This window comes from Barbus barbus (assembly GCF_936440315.1).
Source record: "Barbus barbus genome assembly, chromosome: 15".
Lineage (NCBI taxonomy): Eukaryota > Metazoa > Chordata > Actinopteri > Cypriniformes > Cyprinidae > Barbus > Barbus barbus.
In genome coordinates this window covers 8,959,556-8,986,808 of record NC_136743.1, presented here as the reverse complement: position 1 = coordinate 8,986,808, position 27,253 = coordinate 8,959,556, and the positions used below count along the sequence as shown (strand labels likewise).

Genomic DNA, 27,253 nt, shown 5'->3' with positions numbered 1-27,253 from the left:
CGTTTATTAGAGGCAGGAACAATCGTCTGCCGTGTTTTTCATATCCTGAGATTTGAATGTGATTTGCGCCCAGCCTGGCTGATACAGTCCAGTTGTTTCTTATTAAATAACATTAGCACCTGTGTCACATTGCCTTGTGAAAGATATCAGTGAATAAGCCATGATTTCATCAGAGCTCGGAGGTTAGGTGCTCAAGTGCATTTCACACCCCGATCAGATAGTTGTAATGGCCTTACCCATGCCTCCTCTGCATATGAGATTGCAAAATGTGGAGGAAGTGGTTGTGTTTACGTGCTGGATGTCCTCGACCCCTACGGTGACCCCTCAGGCTTTAAGACAAGTCAAATCCCATTATCTCCCACCCTGTGTCTATTGATGCTCTCCGTATTGAAGTTCAATAGAGAAGCCGTGCGTAATCCCATAGAAACATTCCGCTTAAGGGAGGGGATTATTAAATGAGAGAGTTATCTTAAAATGACATTGCCCTGACCACCACAGGGGCCAATCACATCTTTCTCTAGGCTGTGGGGAGATGTTCAGATTGGCATACTAGCTTTTTTTTTTAATAATAAGTATGCAGTGTGTACGCTATGCGCAATTTAAAAATGCACGTAATGGACGGATGACCTACAACATTTGCCAGACTTTGCAATTACAGCACTTGTGAGATTCTGTATCCCACAATGCAGTGCTGTCAAAATTCTAATGTGATTAATGAATCTTAAGCAATATCTGTGTAATTTTTAACATAGTCTTTAACATTTTGTTATGTTGCCTTATTGTGGACTTCCAATACTTAATTTTAGCTGAAAATTAAGTGACTGAATTAATCGGACGCCACTCAAATTAAATTTCAGTGTTTGCACAGTTGTGGAAGACCTGCAAATATTTATATTCCAATATTAGGGAAATGTTTCAAAATTGTAATCTAACATACATAATGGGGTGGTAAGTGCGCAGTGGATGAGACGCATGCCTTTGGTGTGAGAGACCCGGGTTCGAATCCACTGTGAGACACCAATGTGTCCCTGAGCAAGACACTTAACCCCTAGTTGCTCCAGAGGCGTGCGACCTCTGACATATATAGCAATTGTAAGTCGCTTTGGATAAAAGTGTCAGCTAAATGAATAAATGTAAATGTACATACACACATTTGTATGTTTGTTTTCAATTATTATGCAATTTATGTCTCTACAAAATGATTTTTTTTAAATCATGATTTTTTTTTCAGTAATCACGAACAACTGGAAGGGAAATTTATTGTTCTAAATTCATTGTTAATTGTTCAGTGTGACAATGAAGCATACACTATTTGAAAAGTTTAGCACTGTGCAATATTTTACTATTTAAAAAAAAAAAAAACAGTATACAGTGTATTATACAGTATGCTAACTCATACTCTGTAAATTAGTGTTTAAACCCCCTGGGGTCGACAAACGCGTGTACACGTTTTGTGGCAGATTTTCCTGATAAGGCAGAAATGAGCTTGAATTACTCTGACATTTTTGATCGTTCAGATAAGAGCAATACACCATTCGAATCTGTAAGGGGTCTACTGTTATTTTCTGTTATCACTAAAATGAAGCGTAACTCGGCGAATTCTGAACACACAGACATGAGAGTTATATCTATTGAAAGCTTGAAGTGTCAACTTTTAAATGAAGTAAGTCATATCAAAAACAAATATTCTGTGATTAAGTAATCCGTATGAAACCAACACGATGTTCAGTCTTTCCCATCTAACTCATTATCTCTAATGCAATCCCGTGGAGACGCCCAACATAAACAAAGAGCGAGTCATTGTTAATCGCGAATACTGTTCGTTTCTGGAAGAAGACGTGCTGGATTTCCCCCAAAAGAAGAACAAAATGTCATCCAGTAGAGAAGATCGATCTGATGAGTAAGTAATGTTTTTTTTTTGCATTAGTTAACGTGTTATTGTGACATAAACTTGAACACATTACTAGTTGGGTTGTTCCCAAACTACAACATGATGAATGCTACGCATCTAAGAATGTTTAGACCGTTTATTATTAATAATCTGTGCACAAATATATTTTAATAGCGTGCTAAACGATAACAATTAGTTCTCAGATATAAAAATTTTTTATAGTACAAAGTTCATCCTTTTATAGTACAAAGCATACGTGAGTCTATGACTGCAGAATCATATCTTCTATACTATAAAATCATACATGATGTTCAGGATGGCTATATGACTACAAAATCATAGTTGGGTTTTTCCCAAACTATAATTGCTGACAAAAATGTTTGAAATCCAGTAAAACATTTTGAATATGATGGGCAATTAATTGTATTTAAATTTCTTATGGCGCGATGATGTTTTCATGCTCTTTATAAAACAATAAAAGTAATATGAGTGTACACTGTAACATGATGAATGCTACCAGTCTAAGTATGTTTAGAACATATTTATTATTAATAGCCTACTCTTTTCAAAAATAGATTTTAATAACATGCTAAACAATAATAATTAGTTTCTCAAAAATAAAATGTCTTTTTTTTACGATAATACAAAGCATGCATGGGTCTATGGCTACAAAACCTATATATATATATATATATATATATACAGATGCTCCTGATATAAACATGCTCACAAATGTTTTTTCTTTTTTTTTGGTTGTTTGTATTTTATTGAATCAGACACCTGCACCACAGATGATGAATCCTGCTGACTTTCAGTCTTTTCCTCTGAGAGCGCTGCACCAACATCAGAAGTTCAACTACAATGATATTCTATGGTAAAACAAGATCCTTGACTACTGATAATGTTTTTTTCTTCTTGAATCCTTGGAAAGTAGCAGAAACACTTAAATAACACGTAAATATCAGGTGTGATTTACTTGTTTCACTTGTTGAACAGAATCTGTTGCAGGAATGACTGAAAGTCTGTTCACATCTCTGTGGTTAGATCAGTGTGCACAATAATGTGTCTTTTGACCTTCATTATGTATGTTTTGATTATACTGTGTTGTAAATAAAATACAAATAATTTTAAAAACCCATTTTTTCAATCTCCTCACATTCTCTCTTACCTGTCTCAAAGACACAGTCAAACTGATGGGCCATAATGGGGCCATTAGGGGAGGGCCCTTTGTCTCTTAGGTGAAAATCACGTAATATTCAAGCCCATTACCACTCCCTTGCATATAGGCTTTCAATCACAAAACATGTCTTTAAAAATTTAAATCAATATATTGTTTTCTGTGAGCAAATAAACAAGATGATTTTCACATAATTTTGAAGCAAAAATTCTAGGCTACAAGATCCAGTTCTCAAAAGTCATGTGAACAATTGTTCTGTATGTGTTTTATGGTCTTATTTCAGTGACTTCAAAATTGTAGTTTTTCACTAACCACACATAAACGTTGCTTTCTCAAAAACACAATCATGTACATAAATGCTGCTAACATATTATTGTAGCTCAGTTTGTACTGTTTACAGTGTTATTAGACTTTAGCCATTTATATTTTTATAAGCAACTGAAAAAAGCACAAATGTCGAAAGCTCTCCAGGCCCCCAAAACACCCTCAGACCCCAGAGGGTTAAAGCATGTATTATACTGAAAACCAAAAATGCAAAAATATTAATAAATACTACTGGTAAATAAATGTATTTATAAATTTTTATTCATTGTTTTCATTGTAATTTAGTTTTATGCTTTTTAATTGTTTATTTATATTTTTATATTTCTATTTAGCTTTAATTTACTTTTTATTCAGTTTTAGTTTGTCATTTTAATATTTTAAATTAAACCTATTTCTGTTAGTTGCCAAAGCAGCATTTCTAAATTTTAAGTTTTATTATTAAGTTTAATATTTATATTTGATTTTATTTTATTAAACCACCACTGGCTCTGCACCCCTTTACCTAAATTCATTACTTCAGACTTATGTATCCACTAGAAGCTTGCATTCTGCAAATGAACGTCGCTTAATTGTGCCATCCCAAGGAGGCACAAAATCACTTTCACAGACTTTTAAATTAAATGTTCCCTCCTGGTGGACTGACCTGCCAAACTCAATCCGAGTCCTTAGCCATCTTCAAGAATCGGCTAAAAACACACATCTTCCATCTTTATTTGACCCTCTAACTCTAGCACTCTCTTTTCTAATTCTATTCTTAAAAAAAAAATAACTCTAGCTTTTCTAATCGTTTTGTATTGTATTTATTTGTTTTCTTTTTATTTATTATACAATTAACAAAAGCAAAAAAGGCCTCTAACACTAGCTTGCTCTATTCTTTTTCTATAAAAAAAGCCTTGCTAAGTATACTGCATTAAGCTAATTGAAACTTGTTAGCACTTGCATATCATTGCTCTTTTGTAGATTTTCATTGCTTCCATTGTCCTCATTTGTAAGTCGTTTTGGATAAAAGCATCTGCTAAATGACTGAATGTAAATGTAAATGTATTTCAGCTTAATTTTGAATAACGAGCATGATTTTTAATCATTTTAGTTGACAATAACAACATTGCTGTAAACATGCCTGTTACTCTGCAAACTGGTAAATAGAGACAAAATAGTGTCAAAGATATCACGATTACAGCAGATTTCAGATGGGACTTTTTGATTACATTGAATTTGTCATTTCCAGTGTTGGTGTGTTTAGAGAAAGGCTTATCTTAAAACCTATCTAGAGTGTCTTCTTCCATTTTATTTTTCCCTGTGAGTTTATGGGCAATCAGATGGACCCTCACCCTCCACCATGAGTGTGATAGGCACATCCTGATCTTCCATGTCCAGATATCATATGATGCAGTAATACCAGCTCTTAGAGCTCCGTCTGTGAGTCTCCACACAGCCTTATCACACACAGACCAGGAAGCAACTCACTGTTGGTGATTACCTACCTTGTGTGTGTGTGTGTGTGTGTGCGCTCCAGTAATGATGTCATCCTCCAGAATGCAATTCACAGTTATCTAGGAGTGTGTGATTTCTATTTCTCTGCCTGAGGTAGCGAGAGACACCAAGACACCTCCTCTAGTATATTCTCTCTCACACACACACACACACACACACACTTGTTTAGCCCGGGGACTAGGTATTGCTCTCTCAGGATGTGATTGTATTTCATATGAATTTCACACTTGTTGGGGAAAGAACCCAGCATATCCTAGACTGTTGTGGAAAGAGTTGGATTGACACATCCATATTCTACAGTGGTTTTAGGCCCATTTGCTCAACTAGCCGTCGGATTGCTGTAGCTTTTTTTTCTCCATGTTCCTTTCATCAGCAATTCACTTGCTATTGAAAAACAGTAAATTAGCAGCTACGTCTGTAACAGTGTACAATGTCATACATTGTTAATCTCAGGTAAATTTAGTGATTAACTAAAAAATTGGGGAATGCAAGTGCCTTCGCTTTTCCTTATTGATAGCTTTTTTATAGGTAGCTTTTGCGAATGGCATTGTTGAGGAGGCGTGGGTCGTGCTCAGCACCAGAGCACTGTTTACTTACTGTCATTCCTTTAAAAAGACAAACGCCGACCGATGCATTATTTATGAGCACGATGACGGCTGTGGGGTTGGTAATTTTCTGTCTTGTGAATTTGTTCTCTAGTCGAACAAAGGCCAATAATTGAAAAATGCACACCTCTGCTTTGACGTCTGATGGGATAAAGAGGGATGTTGTTGAAATCCGTTCTGCCTGTTTACTGCTGTGATAGCCAATTAGCACGGGGAAAATTTGTTTAGATTATAATCAGTGATACATCGATGCGATGTGACAGCGTTGCAGTCTGCAAACCCAAACGGGTCATACTTCATCAGTGGCATACGTTGGGCTGTCGAGTCCTGTTTGACTTCTTTATAAGAGATGGAGGAAGTGAATCAGGATATGTAGATGAAAAGTGAACTCATAAATTAAGAATTATTCATTTTGGAATTGATTACTCACTTGACCGTTGACTATGATATCTGTACTGCTGAGATCAGACATTTAATGTGTATTAAGTGGATGCATATACTTAACATAAATCTTTTTAAGCTCTTTTATTTTCTCTCTCGTTTTTCCTTTTTTTCCCCAAGCATTATTATAACACGGCACACAATTATCGAACATCATAAAATGCTTTCACCATAAAATATTTGAGCAATGCCGTAATTAAATTCCACGGATGACCGCTACTCTGTAAATTAAAATGACAATTAAGTTTGTCTCATAAACAATGGTGTCTTGCAAGTGGATTGTTTTCATCTGCTCTCGCGTCCCTGAAGCGTTGCGTTTTCCCTTTTCTTATGTTCAGGAATCATATCTAAAAGCTATTGATTGCCATAAACAAAGAGCTGGAGTCAGATGGGTATGAATTTTTAATGGGGCAAACCTCCTGGAGATATCCGAGATGTAGATTTCTGGAGCGTTCACTTCCCCTTGTCTTTTGATTTACTATCGGAGTGAGAGTGGATGCTGTTGGGATGAGTGGGCGCAGTGCTATACGTTTCCTCAGATGTATTGCTGCACTTGGATACTGAAGTATTGAAAAATCTCTCTGTTGTGATGTATGAAGGTTGGGATGCCTTATACAAGAGGCATAGTTGCAGATTTGGGGGTCCCAAGTGTACTACCTCCATTCCATGGATGTTTGTAAGGTAGTGAGTTGTCCATAATCATGTATCTAATGCATGCATCTCAAGTCACGGGGACTGAACTTTTCATTTTCATTAAAAGGTTAATACAAGTTTGTCCAAACTGTCACTTATTTCACTGGTAATGCTGTGAGAAACTTTCATTTGTGCCTCATCATTAGTGTATGGCTCCAGTAGATTCAAGCCGTGCTTCTGGTTTCTTTCTGTTATCACAATGTGGACGTCTGTCTGGGTCTTTCTCAACCTCTTTCCCACTACTGTAGATACACACACACACTTTCTCTTTCTTACACTTCCAAAAGGAACACAGTTGCACACACACACAAAAAAATCTTTACTGAAGTCCAAACATATATTACAATTTAATCCTAAAGGCATATTCTCACAAATTAATTTTAAGAAGCTTGCTAAAACTCTTTTGGGCAGTTAAATTTTTATTTATTTTCAGAATCTTTAAGCTATTTTTTTGTGAACATGCTTAAAGACTCACTATTTCAAGTTAATTTTTCAAAGTTTATTTGTATAACGCTTCTCACAACACAATCTTTCAAAGCAGCTTTACAGAAAATGTTTGTTTCAATTTTACAGTTAAGAAGTATTCTGTTTTTAGCCTGAGACCAGTATGTCAGAGTAGCGTCCATATGGCAGTAAATAGACATTATGTGGTTAGATAATGTCATGTATTCCGTTAAGCAGATATAACAAATAATTACTATTGTGCTCATAATGATTACAATATAAGGATAATTATTGACAGTTTTGTATGTTGATCCAAAGTTGGCATCACCTGAGGTCTTTGCAAGTGTTGGCGCTGTCTGAAATCTTCACAAAGGCTGGATCCATACTGGATCTGGTGCAATCTGTAGTTAGTCTCTAGAGAATCAGAAAAGCAAAATGAGAATAATTAGCTGCTGTTCATAGCATTTCAGGCAAAAGATGATCACATGTATTTGGTGCTATTTCATAATATATAATAATACACATTAATGAGAGCAGTGTGTGAATGCTTGGCTAAAGAGATGTGTCTTTAATTTGTATTTAAACAGGGAGGGTTGACATGTATTGGATAACTAGTCAGCCATCCTGACCCTTCACTTTTCCTGACATGAAAACTATACTGTTGGGAAAATTTTTTGCTCAAATAGTACTTATGTCATTAATTCTGTCAAACACTACTTTTCAAATAAACATCAAATATCCCCTGAGCCTTATGACTCCAATAGGAGCAATTTCCAGTGTTTCACTCTCACTTGAAATTATTTGCATTGAATATAATTTGGGTTTGGCTGAATTAACAAATTATGGCTTTTCAATCTTTGACCCAGCCGTATTATTTCAGCACGTACTGCTGAAACAGTTGCGGTAAAGCTGAGTCTTTGAAACTCATCTAAACAGATGCTGGAGGTCATAGACTTCTTCTCTCTGAAACACTTTGAAATACTTTCAAAGATTGTTACGCAGAAGGGAATTTCCTGTGGCCGTTGGGGCCTATGTGTGTTTGCTTCAGATTGTATGTGTGCTTTTGGTGTGTGTTTGTGTGTGGTCAGGCTGCCTGGGAGTTCTGATATACCGCTGTGGATCAGTGCCAGGAAGGAACAGCCAGGCAACCCTCATCAGCAGGCCAAAACTCTCCAGTGTAGCGGCACGGTGCCCAGCCTTCACCCCAGACACTCTGCTTCTGATTAGGCTTTCTAAGGGCAGAGCCCTACTCATCTCTTTTTCTATCTCTCTCCTTCTCTTTCCAACCGCTACGACCTAACAAAAGGCCCACCACACTCAAGACTAACACGCTCTTGAACCTAATTTGAATTTATTTGTTTGCTTATGGCTATTTAGGAAGCCATGAATTGTATCCCAATTGGCTGACTTTTCATTTGAATCAGAACAATGAAATGGGGTGGTGTGGTGTAGTGGTTATGGCTCCAGAGGTGGTAATTGGAGGCTTGCTGATTAGATCCCTCCATTCCCGTTCATAGGAACATATATGTTTTTGTGGCTCAGCAGGTAAAGCTTGGCTCTATCAATGCTACGGTTTGATAGTGCCTCACTAACAGGTGAGGTTTTCCCACCAGTGCATTTGATCAAAGAACATGTTCTGTGACAAGTATTGATCCAAGTTATTGAGATTTATTTCTGGAAGGCATGTGTTTCTGCAGGGAGAATGGAGCTGTTGGAGCCATAGCCTAGCTGTTAGCACCAATGCTGGGAAACCACTTTTGCTGGTGTTTAATAAGTAACTTTGCAAGTATATCAGCTTATTCTACTTAACCCTAACCATAATCTAACAGTCTACTAATACGCTAATGAGAGTTAGTTGACATGTATTTACCAATTTACTTATAATTAACAAAATATCTAAAGTGGATATTATCATCTAAATAAAGTGTAACCCATTTTTTTATTTTTCAATAATCCAGTTCACAATATATAAGAACAATTTGCCGCTACTTTACTAGTTTCTAGTTTAACTCTTTTAAAGTATGATAAACTAGCAGTCAAGCTAAACTTTTAATATCAGTAGTTAGCTATATTACTACTTTTGCTAATATAATGTAGCTAAATACATTGACGTTTATTTGGGCACTATATATTTGGCATAATAATAGTAAGTAACCAGTTTCACTCAAATACATGTCACAAAACAGAAGAAAAGACTAGGACTGTCAAACGATTAATCACAATTAATTTCATCTAAAATAAAAGGCTGTGTTTTCATAATATATATGTGTGAACTGTGTATATTTATTATGTCCATATATAAATACACAAACATGCATAAGTATACTTAAGTATATTTGTTTATATATAATATAAATTATATATAAATGTGTAAATATGTACATATCAATATTTTTTTAAAATATACATGTATGTGTATTTATACATACATTATAAATAAACACAGTACATATTTATATATTATGCAAAAAAAATATTTTATTTTAGCCCTAATGCCTATTTTAAATCATTTTGTTTCTCAAGTGAATGTATCTTTTTAAAGAAAGGTAATATATTTGTATTGGAAAAACAACACAAATGAAAACTGGCTCCCGTGATAAATCAAAGAAGCAATGGAGGCTTATGAAAGTTACACATTCTATTTCTATTCATATTTTTTAGAGGAATAGAGAAACAGCAACAAATGATGTGAGAATGTATAGGAACCGAGTTGGAGATTGGATCTTTGCGGTGCAGGGTTAGGATGCCGCTCTCTGCCGGTTGTGGATTTATGGGCGAGGAAGGGAGCCGCAGGCCTTGATTAAATCCGTGACCTTCACCACTCACACAGGCAATCAAGCCGAGGATAAATTCATCATTGCATTGATCCATCAATTGAATTGTGTTTCCGACACTAGCGATGGCTTGACCTCGGTGGCCGGTTAGGATTGTCTAATTTGCTCGCATTGCAGATTGCTAACGCTCTCGCCTTAACTGCACTGTGAATTTACGTCTCTACCCCTGAGACGCACCATCACGAACCACCTTCCTCCCACCAACATCCCCTCGACAAGTGCCAAGCAGCAAAGCAATCAAATAAATTTGCCCTTTCCAATTCATTAACATTCACACGGCCTCCGAATTTACATTCGTTAGAATATGCAGAAGCCCTGTGTGGTATTTTTTTTACTGGCGCCTTGAGCTAGAGTGAGGCTAACACCATGCTAAAGTCGTACTCGCCACCTTCATCTACTCTTCTACGCCTACTCCAGACGTATTTCACATGGTTCCTCAGAGGGACCAAGAAATTGGGTCATCCATTGGGGCTCTGAGGCAAACAAATGAATGTGAGAGGTAGATGTGAAAAATATGGGAAAGAGAAAGAGAGATAGATAGAAAAGTGAAAGCGAGATGTTTTCCCCTTCAGAAATGGCCGCATTTTTAGGGGAGAGTCAGGTTGCCGTTCTCTAGTTTGTAAACATAATCGTGGTGTACTCTGAGGCAGGGAAATGTTGGAATTTGAATCCAGGTCTCAAGGATGTGTTTTGATTTTGCAAAGTCCTTTAGGGACGCTCTGCTGCAATAAACTATTTGTAATTCCTGCACTCTGGCTCGTTTTTCTCCAATGGTTATTTAAGTCAGTGTTGACTGACCCATTTTTACAGAACACGGGATGTTGTAACGGCTCTGAAAAGGGAAAAAGGAATGTGTATTTTCAGTTGAAATGTGTACTTTCTGTGCCTCTTTGAAAGAATTCCAAAAATAATGACTGTTTATAAACAGCTTTTTCAAATCCAGTCTATCATTGGCCAGACAAACAGTTAGTCATGACCCAAACTTGCTACTACTCCTACTCGCTTCTGATGGTGAAAACTGGTTTTGTGTGGTTTTTCTGTTGGCAGAGGCCACGTACACACTGCAGCTAAATTCGGTTGCCAGTTCACCTTTTATTCCTTAATCGTGTTCTGTACACACATACTTCACTAAAATACGGGAGTGACAACCGCATTCGACAACCGCATTAAATCCCGAAAAATACAGGTAGTGACAACCGCATTTACAGAGATTCTACGCAGTGTGTACGGAACTGATCTGAACAACTAGTTGTTAATGACATATTTGAACATGCATCAGTGTCTTCGTCTGTATGTGAGATGCAAGAAAGTAACAGTGAAAGAAGTCTTAACTTAGCACAGGGGTAGCTGCGCTCATGAGCACTGCAGTAAAGTGTCAGTGTTGCCAGATCTTCATAGAAAAAACAACAACAAACAAGGATGAGCACAAACAAAAATATATTATATCTCATATCCACAACAGACCACTTAATTAACTTAATAAAGTGTCAATCTTTATGAGATAAGACCAAACAAAATGCCTAAAAGTGCTTGTAAATATGAGGACATGGCAACACTGCAAGACAGCATTCTCTAAAGCAGCCTCCTGAGCATAAACACAACGCTGCACGTCTATCAGTGGTAGTTTAGTTAAAATCGAAGGACAAAAAGAGTCTTTAGTCAAAAAATGGCACATAACAAAAGGCTAAACTTTTATTCAGTCCCGCAAGAAGACAGAATGTTGCTATGGTTACAAATGCGGGAGTGAGTGCTGTTCTGTACAAACATGGAACTATGATACACGGGACTCACTCCCGCATTTAAATGCGGTTGTCACTCCTGATACTTGCAGTGTGTACGTGGCCAAAGATGTTCATTTATGGACATTACCACCTAGATCAGTGGTCGGCAACAGGCGGCCCGCGGGCCAAAAGTGCCCCGCCAGCAATAATATCTGGCCCGCGCCCGCAGCCAGATTATTTTGATAGCGGCTGGTTCTGAAATAGATCTGTCATGACAGCAACAGTTAACCTACTCACAACCAGAGTAGGCTATGTGAGCGGAGTGCGAGTGGAGCAGTGTGATTTTGAATGGAGCGAGGAACGGATTTTTTAAAAGTCCATCACGAGTACAATTCATGCCAACGACCCGGTCGTAATATAACTGCATAATTAGCAAGAATTCACAAGTTTAAAATATTTAGCTAGCTTGATAGAGAAGGATCACTCAAATCAGAAAGAATGTGAATGACGGCAATGGACATGAGCGGGAAGTTATAATAGTTCTCAAGGAATTTGTTTGTTCCTTCTAGATACTGAATATTTTGAGCTGAAAGCATGATTTAAACAACTACTACAACACTTATTCACACACAATCGCTCTCTCAATAATGCATTCAAACAAATGTAATCTTTCATCTGTATCCGATTTCGAATGAGCAGAAATCTGTAAGAAATGCATCGATCCGTAGGTAAAATAACTGATGAAAACTTACTGATATTTTCATCACAAAAAAGTAAAAATAAATCAAAAATTGCACTGCTAAAAGCAGCAATTATACCCTTTAATGCTGACAACCATGTAATTAGCTTGTCATGTGGTAGGAAAAAAACTTTGCACACTAGTGTTCCAATAAGCCACGTTGAAACAATCTTTTATTTATTTTACTTTTTAATATAGGCCTATGAACAGAACTGTGATACTGAAATACGTTAGCCGTGGAGCGAAGGCAGAGCGGTGTTTCTGATTTCAGTGAGCGTGGAGTGGAGCGGGAGCGGGGAGTGCTGAACCCGCAGCGGAGTTATTAAAAGCCCGGAGCGCGGAGGGGAAATTGTTGACGCTCCATTCCGCTCACATAGCCTACTTTGCCTGTCAATATTTTGTTAATGACAGTCCTGCCACAGGATTTAACACCGAGTAACAGCTCACGGTTACAAAAGACACTATAACAGTATGTCACAGGAAATTCTAGTTGCATTTTTCATCAATTCATTTCTTAAGTTATCCTTTGACTATGTTCTGGCCCGCCATCTAGTGGCGAATTTCTTTTTGGCCCGATACCAAACTTACTTGCTGACCCCTGACCTAGATGATCTGGTAGATAATCTTTAAAAACTGGTCTACCTTTTGTTTTGTTTTGGTTTCATTTTCATGTTTAATTTTGTGTGTTGTGTTGTTTTTTTTTTGTATTGTTTCGCTTCATGTTTTGTTTTGCCTTTTGTTTCATGTTGTTTCGCTTTGTTATTTTGAAACAAAAGCTAAATGAAACAAACAAAAAAAACATTTAATTTTGTTTAGTTGTGTTATGCTTTCTTTTGTTTTTGTTTTGTTTTTTGTTTTGTGTTGTTTTACTGAAGTGCTCTTTGAAGCTGTATGTCTAAGATTTCTGTCTTCGTGTTTCTGTTTTGCAGCCTGCAGGCCAGGCACGTACAAGGCCTCTTCCATGGATGCCTACTGCACCAAGTGTCCTCCTCACAGTTTCTCCCATCAGGAGAAGGCCTCCGAGTGCTCCTGCGAGAAGGAATTTTACAGAGCTGACTTGGACCCGCGGTCAATGGCCTGCACCCGTGAGTGATCCAGCACTAAACCAGTAAATCTATGTTAGATAGATCATGCATGAATGTTGATGGGCAGAGAGATCCATGGATGAATGTACTGATGGACAGAGGGGTGAATGGATAGGAATGCATGAATGTACTGTATAAATGTATGGATAAATTGTTGAAAATAAGGATAATAGGTGGATGCATGGATGGATAAAATGATGGTGAGTTAGTTGAATGGGATAAGTCTAATTATGCATGGATGGACTGACAGACAGACAGACGGATGGAAAAATGGATGGATAGAGGCCATGTTGTTTATAATAAGAGGCTGGAGGCTGTTGTCCTTATTTATTCTTATAGACTAGGCTCAGTACATTTTCACCTCCATTACTGTCTCATCATTATACATCACGTCAGATTGGACGTTTAGCGCTGCATTTACAAGACTGCTGAGGTCACCTTATATAGACCAGGATAGTGAGTCATTGCCTATATATGTGTGTTGGTGTGTGTGTGTGTGTGTGTGCTGGGGGTTGAAGGGCGGAAGAACAAAAAAGAGAACAGAAAGAAAGGAATGAGAATGAATGAACCCAATACGACAGATCCTAATTAAAGGACTCATTCATCTGATAAGGCAAATCATGCGTGCAGTTAAACATATGGATGCACTTAATGACCTTTAGTTGTAGTACATCACACACACACTTGCACACAAACTCACCTCCCACCCCAAACACACACACACACACACACACACACTCTGCTTGCTTAATGTAATGATAAAATAAATTAGGGAAACAGCAGTGAAATGAGACTGTATATGAAAACCATGTGCCAGGAAATAAAAATGATGTGCTAATGTGATTACTTAGAAACCAGCTGTAAATCACACACATGCATGTCAACAACATCTCGTTCAGTTTATGCGCATGTCTTAACTCTTACACCTCAATCGAGACTATGTATTTTTTATGCCCATCTTAGTGTTTCCATTCAACCTTTTTTATGCAGTATCCCAAAATATTTGGTAAATCTGTTTGAAAACGTCCATTATGCTCTTATGCTCATCAAGGTTGCATTAATTTGATTAAGAATCCACTATTAACAGTAATATTGTTAAATATTATTACAATTTAAATTATTAGTTCTCTATTTTGACATATGTTTAGATGTAATTTATTAACTGAGTTTTCCGAAGCCATTACTCCCGTCTTCAATGTTACATGATTCTTCAGAAATCATTATCATATAATGATTTGGTGCACATTTCTTATTATCAATGCTAAAACAGTTGAATATTTTTGTGCGAAATGGGATAAATTGTTTCAGGATTCTTTAATGAACAGAAATAAAAAATAAAAAAGTGTCATGGAAATAGGAATATTTTAATGCATCCTTGCTAACCAACAAGAATTAAATATATTTTAATCATTATTTTAAATTTGTTTATACAAAATTTGTGTATAAGGGTCTTTTTTGACCCTTAAAAGAACACACTCTCTTTTATCTCAGTAGCTGGAATGACCTTTAGGTTGTGTAACATATGGACTTCTTCATCCACAGGTGACCGCAAACACACACACTGATCTATGTCCCGGAGGAGCCCTCTCTATCCACTAGCAGCTAGTAGATCTGGTGAAATGTCATCACCACAGACATTTAAAGTCCTCCACCCTGATCCCCCGTTTCCTCTGCTTCATTTACTCTCTCTATCCTGAAGCTCTCTTGCAGACTCTTCAAACCCTTTGAGCAGTGAAAGCAGCCATCACTCTCTAGGAATAGAGATGAGCACGTTTGATTACTGAGGCTTTGCAAAAACAATTTGTGTCCGTGTGGAATACGTGCATTGGCAGATATTCCTATCTTATTCACTTTCTTTTGGCTGTATTTTCCTGTTTTCATCCCGCACACTCATATGAGAACTTATTTCAATGAAAAGACACCCTGCTGAACAGAGTAGTGTTAAAAAACCTTTACTGGAGTTCTGTGTAGTTGCAGCTTTAGCAGATTATTAAAGAAAATACCCCATGGCAGCACTATCCAGCACCCCACAACCTGTTCAGACCTACCATTATCATGCCCTCCTTCGAATGAACTGCATCAATGCAAAATGGGAAGCATTTAGTGTTAAAGTTACAGCTTAACAGCACAGGATAACCTCCAGGTGCTTCTTCTTATTTATTTGTTCCTCGTTGTCTCAGTTGGTGTGCTTGCTTTAGTGAGAGTGCTGCGATAGTGCTGCACAGTATGGTTTTCCTATTTCTGGTTGGCAAAAAATTTAAAGAAAAATGCAGGAGAAGTTGCTCAAGTGTAAGTGTTGTTTTAGGAGCATTGTTTGCAAGATTTTACACTGACTTCAAGAATTACATTTTACAAAATGTGGTCACCCAAAGCCCAATGCATAGGTTCACCAAAATGTAAAAAATATTTAATGTGTATTCATTATAATGCATAGAATAATAAAGTATCTTGTTTGTGTGTTTGTAGCCTATTAATATATTTATACTAATATTTATATGTCAATGTCAAATAGTATTGATTTTAATTGAACAATAATAATTGAGTTGATTAATTTATTATAATAAATATATAATATTTAAGTTTAAATATATATTTACAAATAAGATGTTTAAGATGTATTTATCTGTTCATTTTTATAGAGAAATCAAGTGATAATAACTGTGTTATAATCAATGTAATAATATTTATATATATATATATATATATATGTGTGTGTGTGTGTGTGTGTGTGTGTGTGCGCGCACAAATACAATGTTTTGTTTTTATAATTATAGAGATTAATATTTTAATTTCTTTGGAGAAATATATATATATATATATATATATATATATATATATATATATATATATATATATATATATATATATATATATATATATATTTTATTTTTATTTTTATTTATTTTTTTTTTTGTTAAAATAAATAATTTAATAACTTAAAAAAGGAGGATAAAACCCTTCCCGTATTTGTTGGTGCTGAAATATGTATGACTAATGGATCACTTGGTAATTATGATTTATTTATTTAATTAAATTTTTTCTTTCTTATTATATTTTTGGTACCTTTTTTGAGTCACAGCCACCAGTTGAGAACGATGTAGATTCATACAGTACAAACACAAACTGGATTTACAAACAAACCGAGTAAATTAAAAATAACACTATTTTCTCCCAGGGCCTCCGTCTGCAGCCGAGAACCCTATCTCCACCCTGAACGACACCTCTGTGACTTTAGAGTGGAGTCCTCCCAGAGACAGCGGCGGCCGAGGGGACGTCACCTACAACGTCCACTGCAGGAAGTGCGCTAACGACGGCAAAACATGCAGCCCCTGCAGCAACAGTGTCCATTTTGTACCTAGACAGTTTGGTCTCTCGATCCCTAAAGTGTTGATCACGGACCTGCTGTCCAATACCAACTACACCTTCAGCATAGAGGCGGTGAACGGAGTGTCCGATCTGAGCCCGACCCCTAAACAACGGGTCACTGTCAACATCACCACCAGTCAGACAGGTAGATTGCTTCTTTTCTTCCATGATAATATTTAAATGTTGCTTGGTGTATATTTTTGACAGTAAAATCTTATGGTTTAAAACTTAACATCAAATACGATCTGATTGACTGAAATTTTGTCACTTTGTTCTGCATTTTGCTTTCAAAACTGATAAATTATTCAAATGTTGCTTCATGTCGGACCTGGTTAGGACGCAATGTAATACTTTGAATGCCAAAGCTGACACAACGCTACACGTTGATAAACTGAAAACCAGTATGCCTGAGGTGATTGTTTTTCTTGAAGAACTCCTCATTAGATTTTCATGAACAAAACACTCTCCAAATATGATTTGAAGGAATGTTTGTAGTCAACGTGTGTGCGTCTGTGTTTCAAGAGAGGTAAACAATGTCTCTTTTTTCAGTTTTTCCCCCTTTCTTATTCAAAATGTTATACATCCCAACCTTTTACGCTGACAGCGAAGGTTATCTCTTTTTTTTTTATTAAATGATATCTCTCAAAACTCTCCAGTGTTTGACAGCCCTTGCGTCTGGTGTGTGTTTGCATTTGGGATGCAGCATATTGTGGATTTTCCCCAGCGATGTTGTTCTACTCAAGGTCCCAGCTTTCAATATCAGACAAAGTAGAGGTTCGGTACAGCCAGAGGGTTGTTGTTGGACCAGATTGGCATTTACAGATTCCCATCTCGCTCTCTTACACATACACACAACCTCTGTGGAAGTTCATAAGTTCATAGTAATCCAAATGCTCTAAGTAATACATGTCATCGAATATGTTATCTGCAGTCAGGACTCGTTCTGTGGTGCTAAAATGTGCTGAAGACGCAACTGCCCTCACAAATTTCTATCTCACACCCCTGGCGGGCCGACAGGGGTCATCAGTGCAGGCGTGTTCTCAAATGTGTGTTTGTGAATGTGTATATGGTGCTATTGGGCCTTGTGTAAGGCTCCGGCTGAGGTACTAAATATGTATGAAGGTGTTGAGGCTGTAGAGGGAAGCTCTTGAGCAGAACGGGCACATGCTGAGAGAGAAGTGCTTAGTGTCGGAACAGGGTCAAAGATCCCAATGATTTATACATTCAGCTACATCAAACCACGAACCAACCCCAATCCAAATATTATATAGTTTAGAGCAATTCAGGAATTAATGCGGCTCATAAAAATTCACATTTAATGGCACACTCTTCAGAATAAAACTTCCACAAAATGTTTTCTCAGCCTGATGCAATAGGAGATACTTTTTAAAGTACCACAAGCAAATTTTATTTATTTATTTTTATTTCATTTATTTCAGAATTTGTTACTTTGTAGTTTTTTAGACAATGAAGTGATTTCTATGTACTAGTGTTTTAAAACACAGCAAACCAGAGCAAATCAAGAACCTAAAATGTAGCTATAAAGAAAAAAATATATAAAAAATTAATAAACAATTAGCTAGAGTAGAAGATTGATGGGAGGAGTACATTTCTTTCTTTCTTTCTTTCTTTCTTTCTTTCTTTCTTTCTTTCTTTCTTTCTTTCTTTCTTTCTCAATAACACCATAAAGCCATGACTGTTAGATTTTACATGATTAATTATTAATGTAATTATTAAATATTTCTGTAAGTATGATTCAAAACGCTTATAAATCATATATAGAGTGAGGTTTTGGGGGGAAAGTAGAAATGCACAGTCTCCTGTGAGGGCTAAGTTTAGGTGTAGGGCAATAGGACACACAGTTCGTACAGTATAAAAACCATTACGCCTATGGGATGTCCCCACTTTTCACGAAAACAAATGTGTGTGTGTGTGTGTGTGTGTGTGTGTGTGTCTATCTCTGGTGTAATTTTGAAGGCTGTTCACAGAACTCAGAGCACAGAAAAGGTGAAGGACACCAGGTGAATTTACCTCCAACCATCTGACCAAATATCAGACCCGCTGTCTCTGCTGCCATCTCCCTCCCCCTCTCATTCTCTTTCTCTGCCATCCTGCTGTAGTGAGAGAGATGAAGGGACAGATGAGAGAGACAGAGAAGGTGTTAGACTGTGTTTCAAGAGTGTAATTACCTGCTGTCGTGTGACCCCCTTTGTCTCTCTTTAGACAAAGGTTTCACGTGTGTATGTGTGTAAAGCACTCTCTGTAAGTCTGTAAGGGGATTGTGAGCTCTCAGTGGTTTTATTTTGTATCAGTAGAGGTGTAACTGGAAAAAAAACCATGTGGGTCAAGAAGCTGCGAATGAACTGAGGAAGTCTTGAATGCTTACAGATATAATTGTACCATTTTATATGCACATCATCACATTGTGCTTCTGTCTCACTCTGTTTTCAGTGAATGTGATCCTGAAGGAAAGAAAGAGTAAAGACAGTATCACACTGGCCTGGCAGGGACCCGACAGACCAAACGGAGTCATAGTGGAATATGAAGTCATCTACTATGAGAAGGTGCATTTACTTTCATCTCCTCTCCTTTCTTCTCTCCTCTTTTATTTTCATCTGCACTACTCTAACAGGCCGAGTTATCATCCTCACACACAGATTACACACATGCTTCTTTGACCTCCATTAAAAGCTGTAACGATTGCAGTTGTCCAGGCAGCCCTGGCATGTGTAATTGAGGGCTGAAGCATCATCGTGCCTTTGGGAATGAAAGCAATCAGTAGACCCTGCACGCCACAGCCGGCTGCTCACACACATACGCATAGCTCTTTAATTATAACGGGAGAAAGATACCAGGGTTGATGTCACCGATCAGAGAGAATACCTTTACTGTAACACACCTGTATACACAAACACACACACACACATCCAGACTAAAGGAGAACATGCGCACACACAGTTGTTAATAAGTGTTGAAAATTTTTTTTTTATTATTTTTTTTATCTTGAACCTGTAGTAAAATTGAACTGAGCTTTATTGTATCTAATATTCTGTAATTTTATTTTATTTAAATATTGATGTCTGAACATATATATATATTTGTTTTTGTTTTTTTTTGTTTTTTTTATTCATATACATTGAACAAGCTGATCTTCGTTATATCCATTTTTTATTTTGTGTATTATTTAAAATATTTATAATTATTTATTTATTGAATTTGTGTATACTTGAGCAGGCTGTACTTCATATATCCAATATATGTTATATCCAATATTTAATTTAATTTTAACTTTATTTTTAACATGCGCACACAATTGTCAAGTAATCAAGGCTGTGATGCATAAATACAGTACATCCTATTTTTTTTTTATATTTAAAATAAAATTTTTATTTTATTTGATTTATTTAAAAATTAAATAAATAATAATTATTATTTTTATTTTTTTTTAATTAAATTTTTTTTCAAGTGAATTTTTTCTTCTTTTTTTTTTTTGTACATATTGAACAAATTGCACTTCTATCCCTAACTCAGCCTTATTTTCATTCCCGTGAAATTAAATATGGCATCTTCTCTAAGATCTATTCTTAACCTTTCAAAGCATACTGTCTGGTCACAGGCAAAAAGTTTTTTTATTTTATTTTATTTTTTTTTTTACATCAGTCCTGCGCAGATGCAATCGTTTGACCCAGTCTAGTCTGGCATACATACTGGTTGCTGTGCGATTATGGGATGTCAGCTCAGACTGAATGCCCAGATGGGTGTCTGGCATTGGAGATCGTGTGGTACATGCTGTGTTTGTTGGAACTGGAACGATCCCACGCTCTCAGACACAAACCTGCTCTGCACTCCTTCATTCTGGGTGTGGTGGACAGGGACCAAGTCTTTCCCAGAAACCATTTGGTTATGGGATGCTCTTTAATATTTGGAAGAGATTTATTCATTTTGAAAGGGTGTTTTGACTGTTTTAATGACTGGTAGACAGTGGCTGATTTCTCTGAGGAATATAATCTCTCATTTTGTCCATTCTCGATTTATATGATCAGTTTATAAATTCATATTGCAAGTTTTTTTTTTTTTTTTCATACCCTGAATGCAAGTCGCTTTGGATAATAGTGTCAGCCAAATGTATGAATGTAAATGTAATGCATAACCAGACTGCTGACTGCAAGTACAAATCAGTCAGCCACATCCAAACTAGCACTTTCAGCCAGTTCTTGCCATTTTTGTGTACAATATGCATCAGAGAATAAGTGAATCTGTCATGTTAAGTGTTAGCTGGCATTCTTGGTAATTACTATAAAATAAATCAACTCACAGTATTCATAGACTCACATTCACACACCACTGCAGATGTCTGACTCATGTAACTATAATCACACCAATAATCATGTCAAACAGTGTAAATTAAATTATTGGCCTGGTCTGTTAGCACCCCAGCATCTGCCTCTCTAAAATGACTCAAAATATGATGTCTGCTGGCTACAGTGTTAACATGCTGCTGAAATAATATCCTCCATTAATCCGCTTATGTCATATTCTACGGCACAACCTCAAATTCTGCTGCTCTACATGCTGCATATCAGTGCTGCCACCCTCCTGTTCACTTTAAACAGCTTTAACAAGTATATTAGACTGAATGGTTTACATTGTTAGCACAGCATCACAGTTAGACTTAACAGAAAGATTAAGTTTTGTAGATGTGTAATTCCATTAAATAATCCAAATAAATGCTGTTTTTTGAAGCTATTCAATCAAAGAATCCTAAAAAATGTATTACAGTTTTCACAAAAATATCAACTCTTTTCAACATGGATTATAATAAGAAAGTATCTTGAGCACCAAATCAGCATATTGGAATGATTTCTGAAGGATCGTGTGATACTGAAGACTGGAGTTCAGCTTGAAATCACTAAAATTAAATTACATTTTAAAATATATTAAAATAGAAATCATTTGGAAACCAGTCATGAAAACAGAATTCACTGTATAATGCGGAATGTCACTGAATTTGCCAAATTTTGGATAAATCAAAAGTTCACTTCAAAACATGATATGGATCAGTGTCTGTGAATATTTAGCCACAAAAATACTGAATACTGAATTAAATATGAAATTTGCATGTTCTGCGTGGGTCTGTGTGAATGAATGGCGCAGACGTGCGGTTTCGTTTACTACGTGTTTGACGCTCACGGTGTTTTCAGCCTCTGCCGCCTCAATATATGAGTGCATGAACATAATCTCGTCATATTTACCAGAATCTATTTAGCAGAAAAATAAAACATATTTCATAGGGCCTTAAAATGTAATTTTTGTTAAACATTTAATAAATTGCTATTTAATATTGCAAGTTGCATGATTTCAATTAATTAGACATGCTTTTTGATTAATACAATTTAATTTAACCAGTAAAACTTTAATAAATTAGAATGGAAAAAATGGAATTTGAAAAAAAATTTCCATCATTTTCTATCCTCAATCTCTGAATCCAACTTAACATATTTCACTGTAAGTGAATGTTGCTTTGTTTTTCCATTCCAGAACCAAAGAGACCAGAACTACACTGTTCTGAAGACCAAAGCCCACACAATGACAGTGGAGGGACTGAAGCCGGGCACCACCTATGTGTTCAGAGTGAGGGCGCGCACTGAGGGAGGCTACGGCAACTACGGTGGAGAGATAGAGCTGGAGACCAGTCATGAGGGTAATGATGTTATGCTTTTCTCAACGGTATCCCATTTATTTTACTTTCTTCTATATACAGTATCTCACAGAAGTGAGTACACCCCTCACATTTTTGTAAATATTTTATTATATCTTTTCATGTGACAACACTGAAGAAATGACACTTTGCTACAATGTAAAGTAGTGAGTGTACAGCTTGTATAACAGTGTAAATTTGCTGTCCCCTCAAAATAACTCAACACACAGCCATTAATGTCTAAACCGCTGGCCACAAAAGTGCATGTTTTGTTCCTCTTTACATTGTTGAGCAGATGCTGGGAGTTTCAGGACACTGCTTTTGAAATTAATATGGGGAGCTAGTGTGTGACTTATTTACCAAACCTCCTGCTTATGCTCGTTGGGAGGCGAGCACGGTGTGTGTCGCCATGTCTTGTGAGGACAAACAAGGCTGTGTTGAGTCAATGTTCCTTTGATAGGGATCAAAGAATGGAGGCACATTTTAAAAGGCTTTGGGGCATACGGTAAACACAGAGACCTTGTGGTATATGCGCCTAATTTAAAGCACGCTACGGCCCAGCGAGCATCTCTGGAAGCATATCACAGAGCTCAGTGGACCTGATCTGCCAAGCTGAAAGTTAACGGAGTCCAGTATAGTAATTGCTCTTTTAATTATATGAGCCTTTGGCTCACAGTGACATTCATAAACGGCATACAACGCATGCATTTGCTCATACGATACACATCAGAGCAGAACAGGCAGTACTGTAAATTGCATATGTTTAGTCTGATAATGTAGAAAAATCAATTTATGAAACCATTGGCTAGTGGTTAGGTTATTATAATAGTGAATTTTTGACTATTTTTAAATTCCTTTTACTTTCAACTTATCTTTCCAGGAGTTTTTGGTCATTTTCACTTACTATACTATAGTTGTAATTTATTATTTATTTTAGTTAGGGCTTCTAAATTTAATCTGCATTTAATAGCATTAATAGTATCTAATGGTATTTTCCTAATGCAAGTTGGCTGTAAAGGTTTCCAGTTTTTTATTTACCATGAACCCTGCTTGCTTCTGTTCTCAATGTTTGCTCCGATCATTTCTCTCATTGTCCTGTCAAAATAACTGTCAAAAAAGGGCAAAAATCCTTCATAATGTAAAAAAAAAAAAGAGAGAAATTCCTATTTAGCATATTTCATGCATCTGGTCTTGACTCAGAAAGTTGTGATCTCTTTCTATACGTTGTGCATAACTGAGATTGCTGAATGGAGTTGAGTGGAATTCTAAATCAATTCCCGTTGCTGGAGATATTCTTTTTCCTGAAAGAGGCGGTTACTCATGCGTTGCCGGGCTTGATAAATGATGTATTTGTTTTGAGTAATGAGTCGATTGCGGCAGCATAAAATCCATATACTCGCCGTGAAACTTTCAAACCAAGCCTGTTATTCCCTCTGTTAACATACCTATTTGGATGGCATATGTAAATTAGAAAATTGACTCCTGCCTTCTACATATTTAGTGGCCAAATGCAGCTGGTTCTTGTTTTTCAGAGGAAACCAAAGCACAGTTTGACATTGAAGCTAGACATTTAACCCACTCATTGGAGTCTAAGAGACCACATACGTTAAAAAAAACATTACTTTGTTGATAACATGTTCGAAGGTTCTCCGTGAAAGATGGTATATTACTTGTTTGGTATAAAATATGAATAAGTCCAATCAATTTTTCACAACCAATGTCACTGTACTGCATAAGAATCAATATTTTGAAGAATGCAATAGTTAAGAGAAGTATATAAGCCTGTGTAAAACAGAACATTAGAGTTTCAGAATTGTTTATTTTGCTTTTGTTGTTGTTCTTCTTATTAAATACTTATTTTTATTTCACATTACAATAGTTTTATTGCATTAGTAATGTATTTCTTTATTGATTTATTTAGCATTTATAAATTAATGAATACAATAATTGTACCAATAATAATAATAATTATTATTATTTATTTATTTATTATGTTTTTTAATATTAAAAATCTTTTTCTTTTTTTTTGTCCCTAGCTGATCACATGCCTGAATAGCTTGTTTAGATTAAGTCAGATGAACTCATTGGGGTCTTTGAGGCCAAACAGGAAGCAAAGCAATCTCAAAAACAGAACATGAGGGTTAACACTGACGCAAATGTGTCTCTTTTTCTCTTTCTCCATCTTTAGATATGCTGGCCATTGGGGACCCTAACCAGTCCACAATCCTTGCGGTTTCCATAGCCGGTGGCATTGTGCTCCTTATCTTCCTGGTGGCGTGTTTTGTAGTGAGCGGACGGTAAGAAAAGTCTTCCTTTTAACACCATCTGACCTTTGCTTCAGTCGTTCTGTCCTTCTAAACCATCTTGGAGGAAGGTGTACTGGTGCCGAGGGCTAATATTACAGAGCAAAATAAAACGCTTCTGTTCGTTAGATCTGAGAGCTGCTGTCAAATGGCGATTTTACAATTAATTGAACCTTGAATTAGAAAATGAAGTGTGGATTCTTCCATGCCGAAGCATTTAAAAGAACTAGAACAACCCAATACAGGCACTCGGTGAGGTGTGTCTTATAGGCTCCTAAAAACCAAGAAGAAAGCATTTGAAATTGAAGTCTGAGGAGGCATTTTGCACAGCATCTTTGCTATTCAAACAATAGCTGAAGCAGAAAAGACGGTGCAGTCAGTTGGATGAGACGTACTGAGCCTATAAATTAATGCTGATAATAAATATACTCTGACTGAATTAAATAGTGGTTTCTTTCTCGAACAAAGCTCGCCCGAAGTCTCTAAAAACATTAGTATTGATCTGAGGTGATTGCCTATCATGCTGAGTGCCCTATTCAGTATTGACTAGAAAAGACCCATGTTTGCCTGCTGAGAGCATGTAGAAATGCACGTAATGGATTCATGTGCAACAAATAATTAATCTCAAACCACTCAACTATAAAGCAAAACAATAAATATGTAAGATTGGAATACGCAAGACCAGAAAAAGTGGTGTACTAGAGCGATTCTCGGCAGGTTTTACTTACAACCCAGTGCAGCTTTATGCATTTCCAATTAGAGCTCTCTGTCCGGAGTGAAAGCTGGGAAAGCAGAATGCGTTGAGAGAACATGGTGTTGATTGGTGCTCCTCAGATAACTGTAGAAGAGAGGACAAAATAGAAAGGAAGGATGATTGTTTACTGAAGATGGCTAGTCTTATGTTTTTAGCTCTAATATTTTTTAGGGCCATTTTCTGAGGTTTTGACAGTGTGTTGTTTTTAGTGTGCTGTTGGACTGTCAGCACATAGAACTCTTTCAGAGATGTTGCATCTCTAAATTCCTTTCTTTTAAGGTGTCGTGAGAAATTCAGTGCCTTGAACTATACATTTCAACACAATTACTGTCAGATTTCAAATCGCCTGCTTTGAACAATGTTCCTGGCAATGCTCACCCTTATGGCTGTTGTTTTTTGTGTAGACAATGATTTGTTTTGTTCAGTAGTTATTGTGTAATAACATTTATATTTGTGTAATATAATTTGTAATAACATTTCACATTTTTTTTACTGTACTTCTAAACAAATAAATGCATCGCTGGTGAGTATAGAAAATTTTGTCAATCCCAAAATTTTGAATGCTGTTTTTATGAATCTTGTACATTCATTACGTTAAATTGCCATGTCAAGTTAAAATAGCTCAACTTAAATGGTAGACATGTCCATAATGTCTTATTATGGCTAATTAAATAGGGCCTACATAAGTCATTCAGACACACTGTAGTAATGTGTTAGAAAAGCTATACAATAGACTCTGTAACATATTGCAGATATACAGTCTTTCCCACAAATTTGAGGCCCCCAAATGTCTTTTTATTATTCCACTGTATGCTGGTTTGCCAGAAGATTATTCCTTTGGCTACGGGCCTCAGGCGTGAGTCTCTACTGTAGCACAGCTGTCTGACATACTATAGAAATATTATGCAAACGGTATCGTTCTTCAGAGAGAAGTCAGGCCTCAGTAACCCCTGCAGGCCAGCTATATGTCCCGGAGCTGAACTGTTGGCTTACTTTCAAACATTGAGAATAGTTTCATTTCATGCAGCTCAGGATTTCAGGGTGAGAGATCGAACAACATAATCACCTCACTGCTCTTCACGTCTTAGTCTGCTAAAATCCCACTTGACCTGTTGAGTCCATTTTGTTTCCTCTTACCATTATAGCTGCCAAGTATATCCATCTTTTTTTATAAGAATCACACCGGGAAAAAAGAGCAAACAAATGAACGAACAAACGAACGAGTGAACAAATGAGTGAAAGAACAAACGCATAAACAAGCAAACAATTGAATGAAGGAATGAGTGAATTAATAAACAAACATTAACAAACAAACAAGTGAACAAACACTAGCAGAGACTAGTTAGACTTGCAATATTCATATTTTACTTCATTATTTTCAATCTCTATTCCCCATACTCTCTCTGTCTCTTTCTCTCTTCCTCCCTCTTTCTCCCTTTTCTGTTTGTAAAAGCATGAGGAATATTTTGCTAAGGCTACAGCACCGTTAGCATATTTTTGTACTGTTGATGACTTCACCTGGCTCACAGAGATAATGAATAATTTAGAGGTTTTAACATCAGCATTGCCTGCTCCACTGCTATAATACTTACTAGCCTACAAGAAAGACTGAGGCTGGGATCTATGCTTTAATATAATCGTTTGAAATACAGCTAATTAGCGTCATTCCCCTTGAATGAAAATA

At 36.5% G+C, this 27,253-nt stretch overlaps 1 protein-coding gene across 1 annotated transcript in view; it reads left to right on the top strand.

Moving 5' to 3' along the window:
* LOC306881472 (ephrin type-A receptor 3-like) overlaps window positions 1-27,253 on the top strand; it is a 120,812-nt gene that overhangs the window by 52,072 nt on the left and 41,487 nt on the right. The window contains exons 4-8 of the mRNA XM_079435590.1: window positions 13,293-13,448; window positions 16,624-16,959; window positions 19,266-19,378; window positions 22,353-22,515; window positions 24,701-24,809. Of these exons, the coding sequence (XP_079291716.1) occupies window positions 13,293-13,448; window positions 16,624-16,959; window positions 19,266-19,378; window positions 22,353-22,515; window positions 24,701-24,809 (877 nt within the window). The remainder of the gene's footprint in view (window positions 1-13,292; window positions 13,449-16,623; window positions 16,960-19,265; window positions 19,379-22,352; window positions 22,516-24,700; window positions 24,810-27,253) is intronic.